Source organism: Oncorhynchus tshawytscha, linkage group LG31 (genome assembly GCF_018296145.1).
Source record: "Oncorhynchus tshawytscha isolate Ot180627B linkage group LG31, Otsh_v2.0, whole genome shotgun sequence".
Classification (NCBI taxonomy): domain Eukaryota; kingdom Metazoa; phylum Chordata; class Actinopteri; order Salmoniformes; family Salmonidae; genus Oncorhynchus; species Oncorhynchus tshawytscha.
The window spans coordinates 10,031,702-10,049,448 of record NC_056459.1 but is presented as its reverse complement, the minus strand read 5'-3'; the positions used below and the strand labels follow the sequence as shown (position 1 = coordinate 10,049,448).

Below are 17,747 nucleotides of genomic sequence, written 5' to 3'. Positions count from 1 at the left end.
CCTTTTACGTTTATCCCGTCTCCCTAATTGGTGGAATCCACTGTACATCATTTTTTCCTCGAAGTTTATTGGTTAAGATACTGGGAGTAATCAGCCCCCCGATGTCGAGCGTTTTACTCTCCGGCAGCCCAGAAGGTTCCAGACGGTTGTCCCACGCGCTGTCAAAAATGATGGGCCAACAGGTTCTCGTGCTGAGTAAGTAAATAGAAAACCCATAAGCAACGAGAAAGGTTACATCTTAACGTAGATTTCTGTGGAAATGTTACTCATTTTGTTGTTTCTGTCGTTTGTAATATCCCGACAAGGGGCCAATACAGGCTACATAGTTATCGTCTGTTTCTAGCCAGCAACAAAGCATGTGCTTCTGCTTCCTTGTCGACAGCTGACACCAGTGTTAACTAGCTACCGTTAGCGAACTGGCTCTTTGTATGACTTTATTGGCTGTAACGTAAGATATGTTACAACAAACCTCTGGCTGGCTATAGTGCAATTTACACACCGTTAACTAGTTAGATAACTAAGTACTCAACTCAAATGTCCATTCTCAAGAATACATTTTGCAGTAACGTTACTGTTACATATTACAATAGTTAACTAGTTACAACATACAGGAACCTTAGCTAGTTAGCGTTTGACCAAATGAGGGTAAAAAAAATATGGGAGGGGAGCCCATCTGTTCGGCAACATATTAGTGAAGCGCAAAGAAAGACTCAAATCAATGGCATTTTAACCTATTCGTTGAAGCTTCCAGGCATGTCCGTAGCTAACATGTCAGATGAATGAAGCTGGCTTGGGTGATGTAGTTATGTATGTATGTAATTTAGTAACATTAACTGTACAGTATAAAAGATCAGCCTTCCAAAATATGACACATCCCTAATCCACACATGATACGCCTAGCTAGCTACTGTTATGGCGTACTGTAGGCAGGTAGCTAGTTATCTACAGATGTGGGATCTTAATTTGTACATAGAAATCAAAAGGTGCAGAACAGACGTAGACTGGTTGGATCCCACAGTTAACTAGACTAATTGCGGAAATTATGTTTTGGTCTGCTGTGTTTTTGCAGTACAATTTTACACAACATACAGACTTAACTTGGTTTCCATGTTCCACTACAGGCCAGAATATGAAGAGGGAGTCTGGACGGAAGGTTCAGACAGGAAATATCAGTGCAGCCAAGGTGAGTTATCATTCTTTGGTGTCTTCCACTTAGGGCTGTACTGGTGACTATTACCGCCACACTGGCGGTCACGAGTCATGACCGCAGTCAAATTCCACATGACCGTTTAGTCAGGCTTCTCCAAGCTCTGATGCTGCTGATGGTCATTAGTAGCCTACCAAACTTGCTAACTGCCTGGTACTCCCTCTAATCACTCTGACATCAATGCAAATGTTTTAGAAAATCAAATCACACTTCATGAGAGCTCATGTTGTGTAACATTTCAAATAGGCTATGCAATTATGTGAGAAAATAGTTATGACGGCCTCTATTAGAAAGAGGATCCAATCAGCTTTCTATACGCTAGGTCTACTATATTTATTTATCAACTTTCCTAATAATAAGTACGTTGCTTTGCTTTACAACAGGTGTATAGCCTACCTGGCTGTCATGAAAATGAACCACTGGAAAAGCATCCTCCATTCACTATTTAAGTGCATAGATTACTTTTTATTTATTTTTTATTTAACATGCCCCTGTTCTGAGACAGGTGCACGATAATGGTCCATTATATCAAAACTAATTTCACACATTTTTTTTGTATATGTAAAAAAACACATTAAATTAAGGATAGGCTAATATTGTCACCCATCAGACTATCACTTGTTAATGATGTACTGTACCTTGTGAAAACATATAGGCCATACTGCACACGCTGGGCATCATTCACAAGTGATATTTAATATTACGATAAGGTACAGTATGTATCACAACTTAAGTGTCCAAATAACTTCTTAAAATGAAGCACATTAATCCGGTGTAGAGCCTAACTGGCATAAATACATGGGCGGTGAGAGTTTCACATTTGGGAAGATGATGTTCACCATAAAAAATGCACCTTTAATAATAAAGCGTTACATGCATAATTGCATTTCCGGTCACTTTTTCCCACTAATTGATTGCATTTTGGAACATTCGCACTTATAGCCTACTGCCGTGTGCGTATTGCTGCGCCTATAATGTGAAGAAATAGCCTAATAGTTAGAATGTTAAGCTAAATGTTCTGATCTGTTGCACCAGCCTCATTGCTTTAAAATATTTTTTTGATGGGAGTGGTTGTATTAGCTTGGGATCTATCGCATCCCCAACTGTCCAAGCGTGTGTTTGGAATATTTACAGTACCAGTCAAAAGTTTAGACACAACTACTCATTCCAGGGTTTTTCTTAATTTGTACTATTTTTCTATATTGTAGAATAATAGTGAAGAAATCAAAACAAGGAAATAACACACATGAAATCATGTAGTAATCAAAATAGTGTTAAACAACACAATTTTATATTTGAGTTTCTTCCAATTAGTCACCCTTTGCCTTGACAGCTTTGCACACTCTTGGCATTCTCTCAACCAGCATTTTTTATTTAAACTGTATTTAACTAGGCAAGTCAGTTAAGAACAAATTCTTATTTACAATGATGGCCTACCAAATGGCAAAATGCCTCCTGCGGGGACGGGGGCCTGGGATTAAAAATCAATAAATACAATATAAATATAGGACAAAACAAACATCAGAACAAGAGAGACAACACTACATAAAGAGAGACCTAAGATGACAACATAGCATGGTAGCAACAAAACATGGTAGCAGCACAAAACATGGTACAGACATTATTGGGCACAGTCAACAGCATGAAGCACAAAGCAGCCATAACTGTCAGTAAGAGTGTCATTGATTGAGTCTTTGAATGAAGAGATTGAGATAAAACTGTCCAGTTTGAGTGTTTGTTGCAACTCGTTCTAGTCGCTAGCTGCAGCGAATTGAAAATAGGAGCGACCTAGGGATGTGTGTGCTTTGCGACAGGTATACAGAGATGACCCGTTTGCAGTGATGACTCAGAGTGACGTGATGTGCTCTGCTCTATAAGGAGCATTGGTGGCAAATCTGATGGCCGAATGGTAAAGAACGTCTAGCCGCTCGAGATCACCCTTACCTGTCGATCTATAAATTATGTCTCCGTAACCTAGCATGGGTAGAATAGTCATCTGAATCAGCGGTTACGATAGGGGAAACCAAGTCTAGATTTCATCTTAGGCTGCAGCTTTGTAATGTGCTGAGAGAAGAACAGTGCACCGTCTAGCCATACTCCCAAGTACTTGTATGAGGTGACTACTTCAAGCTCTAAACCCTCAGAGGCAGTAATAACACCTGTGGGAAGAGGGCCATTATTCTTACCAAACCACAGGACCTTTGTTTTGGAGGTGTTCAGAACAGGGTTAAGGGTTGGACACTAAGAAAGCTTTTAGCACAATATCCGGGGAGGGGCCAGCTGAGTAAAAGACTATCATCTGCATATAAATGGATGAGAGCGCTTCCTACTGCCTGAGCTATGTTGTTGATGTAAATTAAGAAGCGCATGGGGCCTAGGATTGAGCCTTGGGGTACTCCCTTGGTGACAGGCAGTGGCTGAGACAGCAGATTTTCTGACTTTATACACTGCACTCTTTGAGAGAGGTAGTTAGCAAACCAGGCCAAAGACCCCTCAGAGACACCAATACTCCTTAGCCGGCCCACAAGAATGGAATGGTCTACCGTATCAAAAGCGTTGGCCAAGTCAATAAAAATTGCAGCACAATATTGCTTAGAATCAAGGGCAATGGTGACATCATTGAGGACCTTTAAGGTTGCAGTGACACATCCGCAACCTGAGCAGAAACCAGATTGCATACACGAGAGAATACTATAGACATCAAGAAAGCCAGTCAGTTGATTATTGACAAGTCTTTCCAACACTTTTGATAAACAGGGCAAAATAGAAATAGGCCTATAACAGTTAGGATCAGCTTGATCTTCCCCTTTAAATAAAGGACCAACTGTGGCTGCCTTCCAAGCAATGGGAACCTCCCCAGAAAGGAGAGACAGGCTTGGCGACAATAGGGGCAGCAACCTTAAAGAAGGGTCTAAACCATCTGACCCAGAAGGTTTTTTGGAGTCAAGTTTAAGGAGCTCCTTTAGTACCTCGGGCTCAGTGACTGACTGCATGGAGAAACTTTGTAGCGGGGCAGGGGAAAAAGAAGGAGGAGCATCTGGGATAGTCACATTAGAAGGGGTGGGAGATGAGGAAATGTTGGATGGGCAAGGAGGCATGACTGAGTCAAATAGGAATCCTGACTTAATGAAGTGGTGATTTTTAAAGAGCTCAACCTGTGCTTCTTGTCAGTAACAACCACATCAACATTAAGGGACATGGGCAGCTGTGAGGAGGAGGGTTTATTCTCCAGATCTTTAACCGTTTTCCAGAACTTTTTGGGGTTGGACCCACCGAGAGAGAACTCCTCCTTAAAGTAACTAACTTTGGCCTTCCGGATAGCCTGCGTGCACTTATTTCTCATTTGCCTGAACGATAGCCAGTCAGCTTCAGTATGCGTGTGCTGAGCCTTTCGCCAAATGCAATTCTTGAGGTGGAGTAACGGTCTTTCATGGTCGAACCAGGGGCTGAACCTGTTTTTCATTCTAATTTTCTTTATGGGGGCGTGTTTGTTAACAATACCACTGAAAATGTCAAAAAAGAAGATCCAAGTGACTTCGACAGAGGGGATCAAGCTGATTCTATACCATTTTACAGAGGCCAGTTCATGAAGGAAGGCTTACTCATTGAAGTTTTTTGGCAAGTGTCTATGACAAATCAGGACAGGTCATTTCACTGAGCAGCTATTATGAACACAGGCTGTTAAACAGTGATCACTAAGGTCATTACAGAAAACACCAGACTGATACATATCACGATTATTTGTGAAGATAACATTGAGGAGAGTAGCCTTTTCTGGGTGTTTGGAGTCATACCTTGTGGGATTGGTGATAATCTGAGAAAGATGTAGGGAGTCCCATTGCTTTAGGACTTGGTCAGGTGGTTTAAGCATGTCCCAGTTTAGGTCACCTAACAGGACAAATTCAGACTTAGTGTAAGGGGCCAGAAGAGCGCTTAGGGCAGGTAGGGTACAGGCTAGAGGTCGACCTATTATCATTTTTCAACGCCGATACCAATACCGATTTATTGGAGGACAAAAAAAAGCCAATGCCGATTTATTAGAAAAATGTTTTATATATATATATATCATACACACACACACACATTTTTGTAATAATGACAATTGCAACAATACTGAATGAACAATGAACACTTTTATTTTAACTTAATATAATACATAAATACACACACACACACACAGCTCTGAAGTGACAATGATACTGAAGAGTCTGCTTAGGAGACAAATACTCTCAACTGTTTGAATAAAAATAGAGTTTAAGTTACCTGTGATGAATGTTGAAAACAAAAACTTCAATTTCTATATGCAGGAAATCCTATTTTAATAATGGGCATGGTAAGAATTGACAACCAAAGTGCGAGTCATAATTCCCATGACACCTAGCAAAATCTGAAAAGCGGTTCCTTCATTTATTCCATAGGATATTTTTAGATTCACGTAAAATAAGGTCTGTGTTTCGTGTAGGCTTACACCACCGTGCCAATTTTATAACTGTGTAGATATCCATAGGACAAGGTAACTCTGATCAATATTGGCTAAATATAAGCGAAGATCATTTTTTTTGTCGAGGGATTTATGAAAATATGTTGACAAACGTTACCTTATCCTAGTGAGATTTACACGGGTATCAAAACGCCGAGGCGGTTTAAGCCTGCACGAAACACAGACCTTATTTGAAGTAGATCAGGACATTCTCTATGGAAGACATGAACGGTAAAATAACGAAGGAACCCCTTTCAAGTTCAGCCGCAAGTTATTACAGGAATTATAACGCGTCGACTATTTCTCTCTAAACCATATACCTTTGACTAATCCAGAAACGATCACCTCGAAAACAAAATGTTTATTCCGTTCCGTATTTTATCTAACGGGTGGCATCCATGAGTCTAAATATTCCTTTTACATTGCACAACCTTCAATGTTGTCATAATTACGTACAATTTTGTCAAATTAGTTCGCAAAGAGCCAGGCGGCCCAAACTGTTGCATATACCCTGACTCTGCGTGCAATGAACGCAAGAGAAATGACACAATTTCACCTGGTTAATATTGCATGCTAACCTGGATTTATTTTAGCTAAATATGCATGTTTAAAAAATATATACTTGTGTATTGATTTTAAGAAAGGCATTGATGTTTATGGTTAAGTACAAATTGGAGCAATGACAGTCATTGATTGATTGTTCTTTATAAGATAAGTTTAATGCTAGCTAGCAACTTACCTTAGCTTACTGCATTCGCTAACAGGCAGGCTCTTCGTGGAGTGCAATGTAATCAGGTGTTAGAGTATTGGACTAGTTAACTGTAAGGTTGCAAGATTGGATCACCTGAGCTGACAAGGTTAAAAATCTGTCGTCCTGCCTCCTAGGCCGTCATTGAAAATAAGAATGTGTTCTTAACGGACTTGCCTAGTTAAATAAAAATTAAATAAAGGTGTAAAAAAAAAAATTTGTTATGAAAACTTGAAATCGGCCCCTACCTCTAGTACAGGCTGGTGCTGATGGAGGATGATAGCACCCAACAACAGTCAACAAAGAGCTATTTGAAAGTTTAATGCTTAATATCAGCAAATCATATTGTTTGGGGACAGACTTGGTGGAGACAACCGAGCACTGAAGGGGATCCTTGGTGAAGATTGCCACTCCCCCACCTTTGGAAGCTTCATGAGGTAGTCACCTGGAATGCATTTCAATTAACAGGTGTTCCTCGTTAAAAGTTAATTTGTGAAATGTCTTTCCTTCTTAATGCGTTTGAGCCAGTCAGTTGTGTTGTGACAAGGTAGGGGTGGTAATGCAGAAGATCGTCCCATATTATGGCTAGAACAGCTCAAATAAACAAAGAGAAATGACAGTCAATCATTACTTTAAGACATGAAGGTCAGTCAGGAAAATGTCAATGTCTTTTTTTTATATATATATTTTTTAACCTTTATTTAACTAGGCAAGTCCGTTAAGAACAAATTCTAATTTTCAATGACGGCCTAGAAACAGTGCCTGTTCAGGGGGCAGAAGGACAGATTTGTACCTTGTCAGCTCGGGGATTTGAACTTGCTCTAACCACTAGGCTACACTGCTGCCCCGAACTTTGAACGTTTCTTCAAGTGCAGTCACAAAAACCATCCAGCACTATGATGAAACTGGCTGTTGTGAGGACCACCACAGGAAAGGAAGACCCAGAGTTACCTCTGCTGCAGAGGATAAGTTCATTAGAGTTACCAGCCCCAGAAATGGTCAATTAACTGCAACTCAGATTGCAGCCTAAATAAATGCTTCAGAGTTCAAGTAACAGACACATCTCAACATCAACTGTTCAGAGGAGGCTGTGTGAATCAAGCCTTCATGGTTGAATTTCTGCAAAGAAACCACTACTAAAGGACACCAACAAGAAGAAGAGACTTGCTTGGGCCAAGAAACACGAGCAATGGACATTAGACCGGTGTAAATCTGTCCTTTGGTCTGATGAGTCCAAATTTGAGAATTTTGGTCCCAACCGCCGTGTCTTTGTGAGATGCAGAGTAGGTGAACGGATGATCTCCGCATGTGTGCCCACCGTAAAGCATGGAGGTGTGATGGTGTGGGGGTGCTTGTTGATGACACTGTCAGTGATTTATATAGAATTCAAAGCACACTTCTTACGGACAGGTGGGACGGTAGTGTCCCACCTGGCCAACATCCGGTGAAATTGCAGAGCGCGAAATTCAAATTACAGAAATATAAATATTTAACATTCATGAAAATACAAGTGTCATCCATCAAAATAAAGCTTAACTTCTTGTTAATCCAGCCGCTGTGTCAGATTTCAAAAGGGCTTTACGGCGAAAGCACACCATGCGATTATCTGAGGACAGCGCCCCGCATACAAAAGCATGAAAAACGTATTTCAACCAGGCAGGTGTGCCATGAAATTCAGGAATAGCGATATAATAAATACCTTACCTTTGAAGATCTTCTTCTGTTGGCACTCCACAAGGTCCCAGCTACATCACAAATGTTCCTTTTTGTGCAATAGGGCCCTCGGAGTGTGGTGTCAGGAAAATAACCTCACACTCAACGTCAACAAAACTAAGGAGATGATTGTGGACTTCAGGAAACAGTAGTGGGAACACCCCCCTATCCACATCGATGGAACAGTAGTGGAGAGGGTAGCAAGTTTTAAGTTCCTCGGCATACACATCACAGACAAACTGAATTGGTCCACTCACACAGACAGCATCGTGAAGAAGGCGCAGCAGCGCCTCTTCAACCTCAGGAGGCTGAAGAAATTCGGCTTGTCACCAAAAGCACTCACAAACTTCTACAGATGCACAATCGAGAGCATCCTGGCGGGCTGTATCACCGCCTGGTACGGCAACTGCTCCGCCCTCAACCGTAAGGCTCTCCAGAGGGTAGTGAGGTCTGCACAACGCATCACCGGGGGACACCACCCGATGTTACAGGAAGGCCATAAAGATCATCAAGAACATCAACCACCCGAGCCACTGCCTGTTCACCCCGCTATCATCCAGAAGGCGAGGTCAGTACAGGTGCATCAAAGCTGGGACCGAGAGACAGAAGCTGTTTTTCAATCTCAAGGCCATCAGACTGTTAAACAGCCACCACTAACATTGAGTGGCTGCTGCCAACACACTGACAATGACACTGACTCAACTCCAGCCACTTTAATAATGGGAATTGATGGGAAATGAGGTAAATATATAAACAATGCTACCTTATATAATGTTACTTACCCTACATTATTCATCTCATATGCATACGTATATACTGTACTCTATATCATCGACTGCATCCTTATGTAATACATGTATCACTAGCCACTTTAACTATGCCACTTTGTTTACATACTCATCTCATATGTATATACTGTACTTGATATCAGCTACTGTATCTTGCCTATGCTGCTCTGTACCATCACTCATTCATATATCCTTATGTACATATTCTTTATCCCCTTACACTGTGTATAAGACAGTAGTTTTGGAATTGTTAGTTAGATTACTTGTTGGTTATTACTGCATTGTCGGAACTAGAAGCACAAGCATTTCGCTACACTCGCATTAACATCTGCTAACCATGTGTATGTGACAAATAAAATTTGATTTGATTTGAATAATGTCCTCCTTTATATCCCCAAAAACTCAGTTTAGCTGGCGCGCCTCAGTCAATAATCCACCGGTTTCCCGCCTTCAAATGCATACAAAATTAATCCCAAAAGTTACCAATAAACTTCTCCAAACAAGTAAAACAACGTTTATAATCAAACCTCAGGTACCCTAATATGTAAATAAACGATCAAATGTAAGACGGAGAATCGTTATTGTCTTTACCAGAGATAAACAACAAAGAACACGCTCTCATCCACGTTCATGGAAACCCTACAGCCAAAATGGGAGCCACTTAGAAAAACTAAAAATTCTAGCAAATTTTTCCAAAAACTAACTGAAACTCTTTCTAAAGACTGTTGACATCTAGTGGAAGCCCTAGGAACTTCAGGCTGGGAGGATTTCGCCTCATAATAAACATGACAGGCATTGGAAACAGTGGTAGGCTGAACATTTTTTTTGTTTGTTGATGGTTTGTCCTCAGGGTTTCGACTGCCATATCAGTTCTGTTATACTCACAGACATTATTTTAACAGTTTTCAAAACTTTAGAGTGTTTTCTATCCAAATCTACCAATTATATGCATATCCTAGGTTCTGGGTATGAGTAACAGGCAGTTTACTTTGGGCACGCTTTTCATCCGGACGTCAAAATACTGGCCCCTAGCCCAAAGAGATTAACCAGCATGGCTACCACAGCATTCTGCAGTGATACTTCATCCCATCTGGTTTTCGCTTAGTGGGACTATCATTTGTTTTTCAACAGGACAATGACCCAACACACCTCCAGGCTGTGTAAGGGCTATTTGATCAAGAAGGAGAGTGATGGAGTGCTGCATCAGATGACCTGGCCTCCACAATCCCTCAACCCAATTGAGATGGTTTGGGATGAGTTGGACCGCAGAGTGAAGCAAAAGCAACCAACAAGTGCTCAGCATATGTGGGAACTCCTTCAAGACTGTTGGAAAAGCATTGCAGGCAAGAAGCTGGTTGAGAGTGCCACCAGTGTGCAAAGCTGCAATCATGGCAAAGGGTGGCTACTTTGAAGAATCTGAAATATAAAATATATTTTGATTTAACACTTTTTTTGGTTACTACATGATTCCATATGTGTTGTTTCTTAGATTTGATGTCTTCACTATTATTCTACAATGTAGAAAATAGTACAAATAAAGAGAACCCCTTGAATGAGTAGGTGTGTCCCAACTTTTGACTGGTACTGTATATATATATTTTATTTATTTCCTGAGCTTTCTTATATCTCCTAGATATAGGATAAATACTTCAATGCCTTGTTTCTTATTTTTTGACTGTCTTTTTTTGTTGTTGCCATTTATGAATGTTATTCAATGTGTTTCTCTGGCCTATAGTAGTAAAGGCCAAATTCAATATTTTATAAAATAATGTTTTGATACCTAAATGGGTCTTAAAGTTCAAAATCAAATAACTAAATGTTCCATAGTATGAACATCTTAAAACAATTGCACATGTCATCTTAGAAACCCCCCAATGGCTTAAACTTTTTAAGAATGAACTTGGTTTCTAGCTATGTTATTTCAACATAATTGTATGTTTAATCTATGTCTATGGGGCCCAGTACTAGGGCAGAGACAATGCCAATATCACGATACTCTTTAGTATCGTAACAAGGAAACAAAACACAAAGTGGCCCTAATGTTGGAAACAATTATCATTATGTTGACATCGAGTCACCTTGATTTATTTTCCAAGTTATAGCACACAATATTTTACATACAGCAAGTTTTTAAAGGACCAAGGAGTTAGGTCTGCTTTGTTGAAATATTTCCTTATGTAATAAATATTGTGATACTGTTATTGTCATAGCTACTACTGTAGCTCTATGAGGAATGTAGGATCACCATCATGCATTGCCTGTTGGCGCCGTATAGAACTTTTTTTTCGTGTGTTATAGACGATCGCAGACGTCATCAGAACATGCCTGGGACCAAGGGCCATGATGAAGGTGAGCTATAGGTCTTCTATTATGTCACTTTTGTCTGGAATTTACTTTTATGGTAGCACTTGAATCCGGAACCATAAGATACTTTGTCTTGGTAGATGCTGTTGGACCCCATGGGTGGGATCGTGATGACCAACGATGGTAATGCTATCCTGAGAGAGGTGAGAAGGGCACACTTGCTATGATTCCCATACATCTACTTCCATGCAGAAAATATCAATGTTCAGTGCCCCGGTGCAAAGCCTATGTCACTCCTTCCATCTCTGCTTCCACATACTCAGATCCAGGTCCAGCACCCGGCTGCCAAGTCCATGATTGAGATAAGTCGCACTCAGGACGAGGAGGTGGGAGACGGCACCACCTCTGTCATCATCCTGGGTGAGTCACCACATGCCCAATACTGTGAATACACTGCACCATCAGGTCTATTCTCATTGTAGTAGTCCAATCCAGCCTATTCCTTATGTTTTACTCTTATTACTGCTGTGTCTCAACATGGGAAACATCATACATTTTATGCATCTCTAGCGGGTGAGATGCTGTCTGTGTCAGAGCAGTTCCTGGAGCAGCAAATGCACCCAACAGTTATCATCAGCGCCTACAGACAAGCTCTGGATGATATGCTCAACCTTCTCAAAGAAATCAGGTACTCTTCCAGCCTCTACCACCCAACCACACACACAACCTTTTAATTGTTATAGAGCTACTGCCTTTAAAAAGCAACAAATCCCTTTGAAAACGGCCTACGTGGCATCGATATGAGTCAAACGGTTATTCTAGTGTCAAAATTGACTACGAAGTGTAAATAGGATAACTTTAGTCAAAGTTTGTGTCGTTTAAAATAGAGTTTGGAACAGCCGTGTGTGCGTGGTGCGTCACAACAGGTAAATGAAGGTTGGGTTTGGATTTGATGATGTCCATTTGCCCACTAACATGGGGTGAACAGCTGCAGTGATTGCTCTGTATCCAGTAGCATAGACAGTGAGACAGACCTGCCCAGCAGCCTGACTTCATTTACACAAGACAACACGTTGCACATTTTTTTAATTTGAGAAATACTGCACCAAACACCTTAGCTAGATGTAAAATTGCGAAACTATAACCTCTTCAGCAAAAACTCAATAAATCTGTAATAAATTGTGTTGTTGTAAATTCATCCTGGGGATTTTGAGGAAGTGAAATGGGCTTCTTCGTCTAAAGTGTATCATGGGGGACAAACATCATTAACCAAATGTCTCCCAGACTGAAATCTTGTTTATCTAATGAGCAACAGAAAAACAATCAGCGTATTCAGTGGCTCTTTAAGAGCTGAATTCTAACTTGACATCTGTGCATAATTTCACTTGTTATGAAAATCTGGGATTGGCATTGGTACTTGATTTACACAAGTCTAGAATATTGGTCCAAGTACTTTTTCTGGTAACTGCATGTTTTCGATGACAACTGCTTTCATACTCATCAGTTGTTTAACAACACACTCTCCTCCATCCCCTCCTCCCCCCAGCACCCCAGTGGACGTTAGCGACAGGAAGATGATGCTGAAGATCATCCACTCTGCCATCAACACCAAGGCCCTGAGCCGCTGGTCTGACATGGCCTGCAGCATCTCACTGGACGCCGTCAAAACCGTGGAGATGGAGGAGAACGGACGCAAGGAGATCGACATCAAGAAGTACGCCAAAGTAGAAAAGGTAAGGGTCAAAGTGTCTGTTAACTTCTTACGGGCAGGTGGGACGGTAGCGTCCCACCTGGCCAACGTCCGGTGAAATTTCAGAACGCGAAATTCAAACTACAGAATTATAAATATTTAACTTTCATAAAATCATACATCAAAATAATACATAATAATAATGTAATACATCAAAATAAAGCTTAACTTCTTGTTAATGTCATACAGGCCAAGTTTCTGCATCAGATCAGCATCAGCTTCAACGTCTGCTTTATTATCTGTGTTTGTTCAGGTTCCCGGTGGGATCATCGAGGACTCGTGCGTGCTGAGAGGTGTGATGGTTAACAAGGACGTGACTCACCCGCGCATGCGCAGAATGATCAAGGATCCCCGCATTATCCTGTTGGACTGCTCCCTGGAGTACAAGAAGGGAGAAAGCCAGGTATGGGAAAGGAATGGAAGTCTATATGGAGACTGTTTAATGCCAAAGATATGGGGTTAAATACTTGTCAAAAAAACTAACAAATGTTTCCTGTTTGTTTTTTTTCTCTTTTTTCCCATGCATTTGGAAAGTATTCAGACCCCTTGACATTTTCCACATTTTGTTACGTTACAGCCTTATTCTAAAACTGATTACATTTCCCCCCCCTCATCGATCTACACAATACCCCATAATGACAAAGCAAAAACAGTTTTGTAAAAAATTTTGCAAATGAAAACTGATATGATATTTACATAAGTATTCAGACCTTTTACTCAGTACTTTGTTGAAGCAGCGATTACAGCCTCCCGTCTTTTTGGGAATGACGCTACAAGCTTTAGCACACCTGTATTTGGGGAGTTTCTCCTATTCTTTTCTGCAGATCCTCTCAAGCTCTGTCAGGTTGAATAGGGAGCGTCGCTGCACAGCTATTTTCAGGTCTCCAGAGATGTTCGATTGGGTTCAAGTCCGGGCTCTGGCTGGGCCACACAAGGACGATCAGAGACTTGTCCCCAAGCCACTCAGATTTAGTCAAGGATTTCTCTGTACTTTGCTCCGTTCATCTTTCCTTCGATCCTGACGAGTCTCCCAGGCCCTGCCTCTGAAAAACATCCCCATGCTGCCACAACCTGCCACCACCATGCTTCACTGTAGGGATGGTGCCAGGTTTCCTTCAGACGTGATGCTTGGCATTCAGGCCAAAGAGTTCCATCTTCGTTTCATCAGACCAGAGAATTTTTGGGAAACTCCAAGCGGGCTGTCATGTGCCTTTTACTGAGGAGTGGCTTCCATCTGGCCACTCTACCATAAAGACCTGAATGGTGTTGTGCTGCAGAGATGGGAGAACCTTCCAGAAGGACAACCATCTCCACAGAGGAACTCTCAGCTAACTAGCTAAATTGCCATACATGTTTAATGCTTTTTGACCTGTCCCCAAATTAATGAAATTGGTTCAGAGTTTGTTTTGATATTTTAACCTGCGTGTCGTGATCACGTTTGGTGTAGGGGGACAAAATGAATTTATGCACGATGGCGCTAGGTTTATGCACGATAGCGCACGATGGCGCTAATTTGCACAAACTGCAAACTAGCCACCTTTCGGCAAAATTTGCCATTTTGAATCTAAAATAGGTGACATGTGAATTGTGTAGATCCGATGAGAAGAATTTGGGAGGGGGGGGCTGGATGACTACTGACCGTAAGTGAACGAGTGATGCGCGTTTGGAGCAATACTGGCTGTATCCAAGGCTCCGCCAATCATTCACATAGCAGAATGCAGCACGCTACTGAAGAGAGAAGAGACAACCAATTTGCTTGTTACAGAATCAGTGTGCGCTCAGGAAAGACTGTTTCAGCATAATGCACGGCCCCAGTTTGCAAGGATCTGTACACAATTCCTGGAAGCTGAAAATGTCCCAGTTCTTCCATGGCTTGCATACTCACTAGACATGTCACCCGTTGAGCAAGTTTGGGATGCTCTGGATCTACGTGTACGACAGCATGTTCCAGCAACTTCACACAGCCATTATCAACAGCCTGATTAACACTGTGAAGGAGAAGTTGCACTGCATAAGGCAAATGGTGGTCAAACCAGCTTCTGACTGGTTTTCTGCGCCGCACTTTTTTTTTAGGTGTATGTGACAAATAGATGCGTATCTGTATTCCCAGTCTTGTGAAATCCATAGATGAGAACCTAATTTATTTCAATTGACTGATTTACTTAAGTGAACTGTAACTTTGAAATTGTTGCATGTTGCGTTTTGTTCTGTGTGTGTGTATAAAACATTTTTTAAACCATGTGTATTGTTCTACAGACTGATATTGAGATCACTCGTGAGGAGGACTTTGCCCGCATCCTGCAGATGGAGGAGGAGTACATCCAGCAGATCTGTGAAGACATCATCCGCCTCAAGCCTGACCTCATCTTCACAGAGAAGGGCATCTCAGGTACTACACACACTGCTTCAAAATGCAATGCTCTTGGTAAGGCACATGTCTGATGCAACTAACATTTTTACCGTGACTATATTTTGCCTCTCTCTTCAGACTTGGCTCAGCACTACCTGATGAAGGCTAACATCACGGCTATTCGCCGTGTCAGAAAGACAGACAACAACAGGATCGCCAGGTAAGTCCAATACACTATGAAAGCAAAAATATTATTTGACTCTTCATCGTTATTGGAGACGCTTATCGCTGTTCTGTTTTGCTTGTCTTCACTGCGTTTTGTTACTATGTACAGTACATAGCTAGCAAATGGCCGGTCACTTTAATTGCGTATTAGGGTGTATGCTCTTTACGACCACTGCTCTAACTAAACCAACCATCGTCTTTCCCTGTTACCCCTCAGAGCGTGTGGCGCACGTATTGCCAGCCGTACGGATGAGCTGCGCGAGGAGGACGTGGGCCTGGGGGCAGGTCTGTTTGAGATCAAGAAGATTGGAGACGAGTACTTCACTTTCGTCACAGAGTGCAAAGACCCCAAAGCCTGCACCATCCTGCTGAGAGGAGCCAGCAAGGAAATCCTGGCGGTGAGAAACTGAGAAAATAAAACATTTAAAATAATATGCGCTTTTTATTGTACAACAATCACTAAAAGAGATGGATAATGGGGAAAAATAATGTTCGTGAGATGAGTCTCTACTCCCCTCCTAGAACATGTATTTTTTTATTGTACGTTATCAGAGTAAAGATGACTGATTTTACTTTTGTTCTGAAATCTCTCTCTCTCCACCATTTTCCCTGCTCTCCCAGGAGGTGGAGCGTAATCTGCAGGATGCCATGCAGGTGACCCGCAATGTTCTGCTGGAGCCCAGCCTGCTGCCTGGCGGCGGCGCCACCGAGATGGCAGTGTCCCAGCGGCTGATGGAGCGATCCAAGGCCATCACTGGCGTGGAGCAATGGCCCTATCGCGCCCTTGCCCAGGCCCTGGAAGTCATCCCCCGCACCCTCATCCAGAACTGTGGCGCCTCCACCATCCGTGTGCTCACCTCCCTCAGGGTAAGAGAGTGACGGAGAGAGAGTCAAAGGTAGAACCTCATACCATCTTGGAGTAAGACCCGATGGGAGAGTGGGTGTGTGTTGTGTGAGAGAACGCTTAAGAAGGAGAGAGTGTTGGTAAAAGGGAGATGGAGGATTTACTGTACATTTTAGTGGCCTTTTCACTGAGCTCCATACCTCTACAGGCCAAGCACACCCAGGAGGACAGTGTATCGTGGGGGGTGAACGGAGAGACTGGCACCCTGGCTGACATGACCGTCCTGGGCATCTGGGAACCGCTGGCCGTCAAGGCTCAGACTTACAAGACCGCAGTAGAGGTGAGACTTGCGACCGCCTGCTTAATACAATGTTAAGAGACGCTACATAAATGTTCATTAGGTACATGTTTGGATGTGCAGCATTCCTCCATTGAACTCTTTCTCCAGACGGCCATCTTGTTGCTGCGCATCGACGACATTGTCTCCGGACACAAGAAGAAGGGAGACGAGCAGACAGGAGGAGGACAGGGTGCTGAGTAGAGGAGAAGAAGACAAGGATCAGGAAGAGGGTAATGGAGGAATAGGCAATCTGAGCTGTGACAACACTGTTCTATAAACCACTAACTCAGATATGACATTTGGTATGGACACTATAAGCAGACTGGGATAGTGTTGTTGCATGCATTACATATGAATGCACAAGATTGGGTATTAAGGCACCCCAGTTGGCTTTGGTCAGTGTGTGTACGGTGTGTGTTTGCGCAGTATTTATGGCAGTGAGTAAGATGACTGAATATGTTCTCCTGGGACCAAAGTTTACCTCAGCTAGTCACTGTAGGTATTTCTCTGTATGGTAAAACTCCTTTGTGTGACTTTAGTTGAAGAAGAGTTGCCAATGGATGGTGACCAAATCAAGTTACTTATAAGTCATTTGAATGAACTACTAAAAAAAAGAGACATTGTAAATGATTTAGAGCCTGCAATGTCCACTTCTGAAGATCCTTTTTAAATGTTTAAATTATGTATTATATGGATTGGATCATAACACATTACTGCATTTCAATGAATGAGAATGCTTTCTCTCTCCAAAATAATTGTTGGGGTTATTAAATTGGACTGGTGACTATGGTTCTGAATCCTGTTACTCCACCATAACTTTTTTCCTCCATTACCCCTTTGCCTGGTGCTGTTGCCTGTGATTGTATCAACCTCAATAAAATTGGAAACAGATGACCATAGTCCTATATTTGTTTTATTCACTTTGATGACGCCCATGATGTGTGTAGATGTGATTGATTCTCTCATCTCAGATTCTCTCACAATTTGTGTTAATGATG

General features: G+C 41.9%; 1 protein-coding gene across 1 annotated transcript; it reads left to right on the top strand.

Moving 5' to 3' along the window:
* Window positions 1–71: 71 nt before the first annotated feature.
* LOC112229741 (T-complex protein 1 subunit gamma) lies at window positions 72–17,641 on the top strand. Its single transcript, XM_024395751.2, has 14 exons — window positions 72–195; window positions 1,122–1,183; window positions 11,235–11,285; window positions 11,381–11,443; window positions 11,564–11,660; window positions 11,811–11,928; window positions 12,787–12,973; window positions 13,244–13,393; window positions 15,247–15,379; window positions 15,479–15,560; window positions 15,783–15,963; window positions 16,187–16,432; window positions 16,618–16,749; window positions 16,858–17,641. Exons 1-14 carry the CDS (start codon window positions 102–104, stop codon window positions 16,948–16,950), a joined length of 1,689 nt encoding a protein of 562 aa, XP_024251519.1. The 5' UTR covers window positions 72–101; the 3' UTR covers window positions 16,951–17,641.
* Window positions 17,642–17,747: the final 106 nt, after the last annotated feature.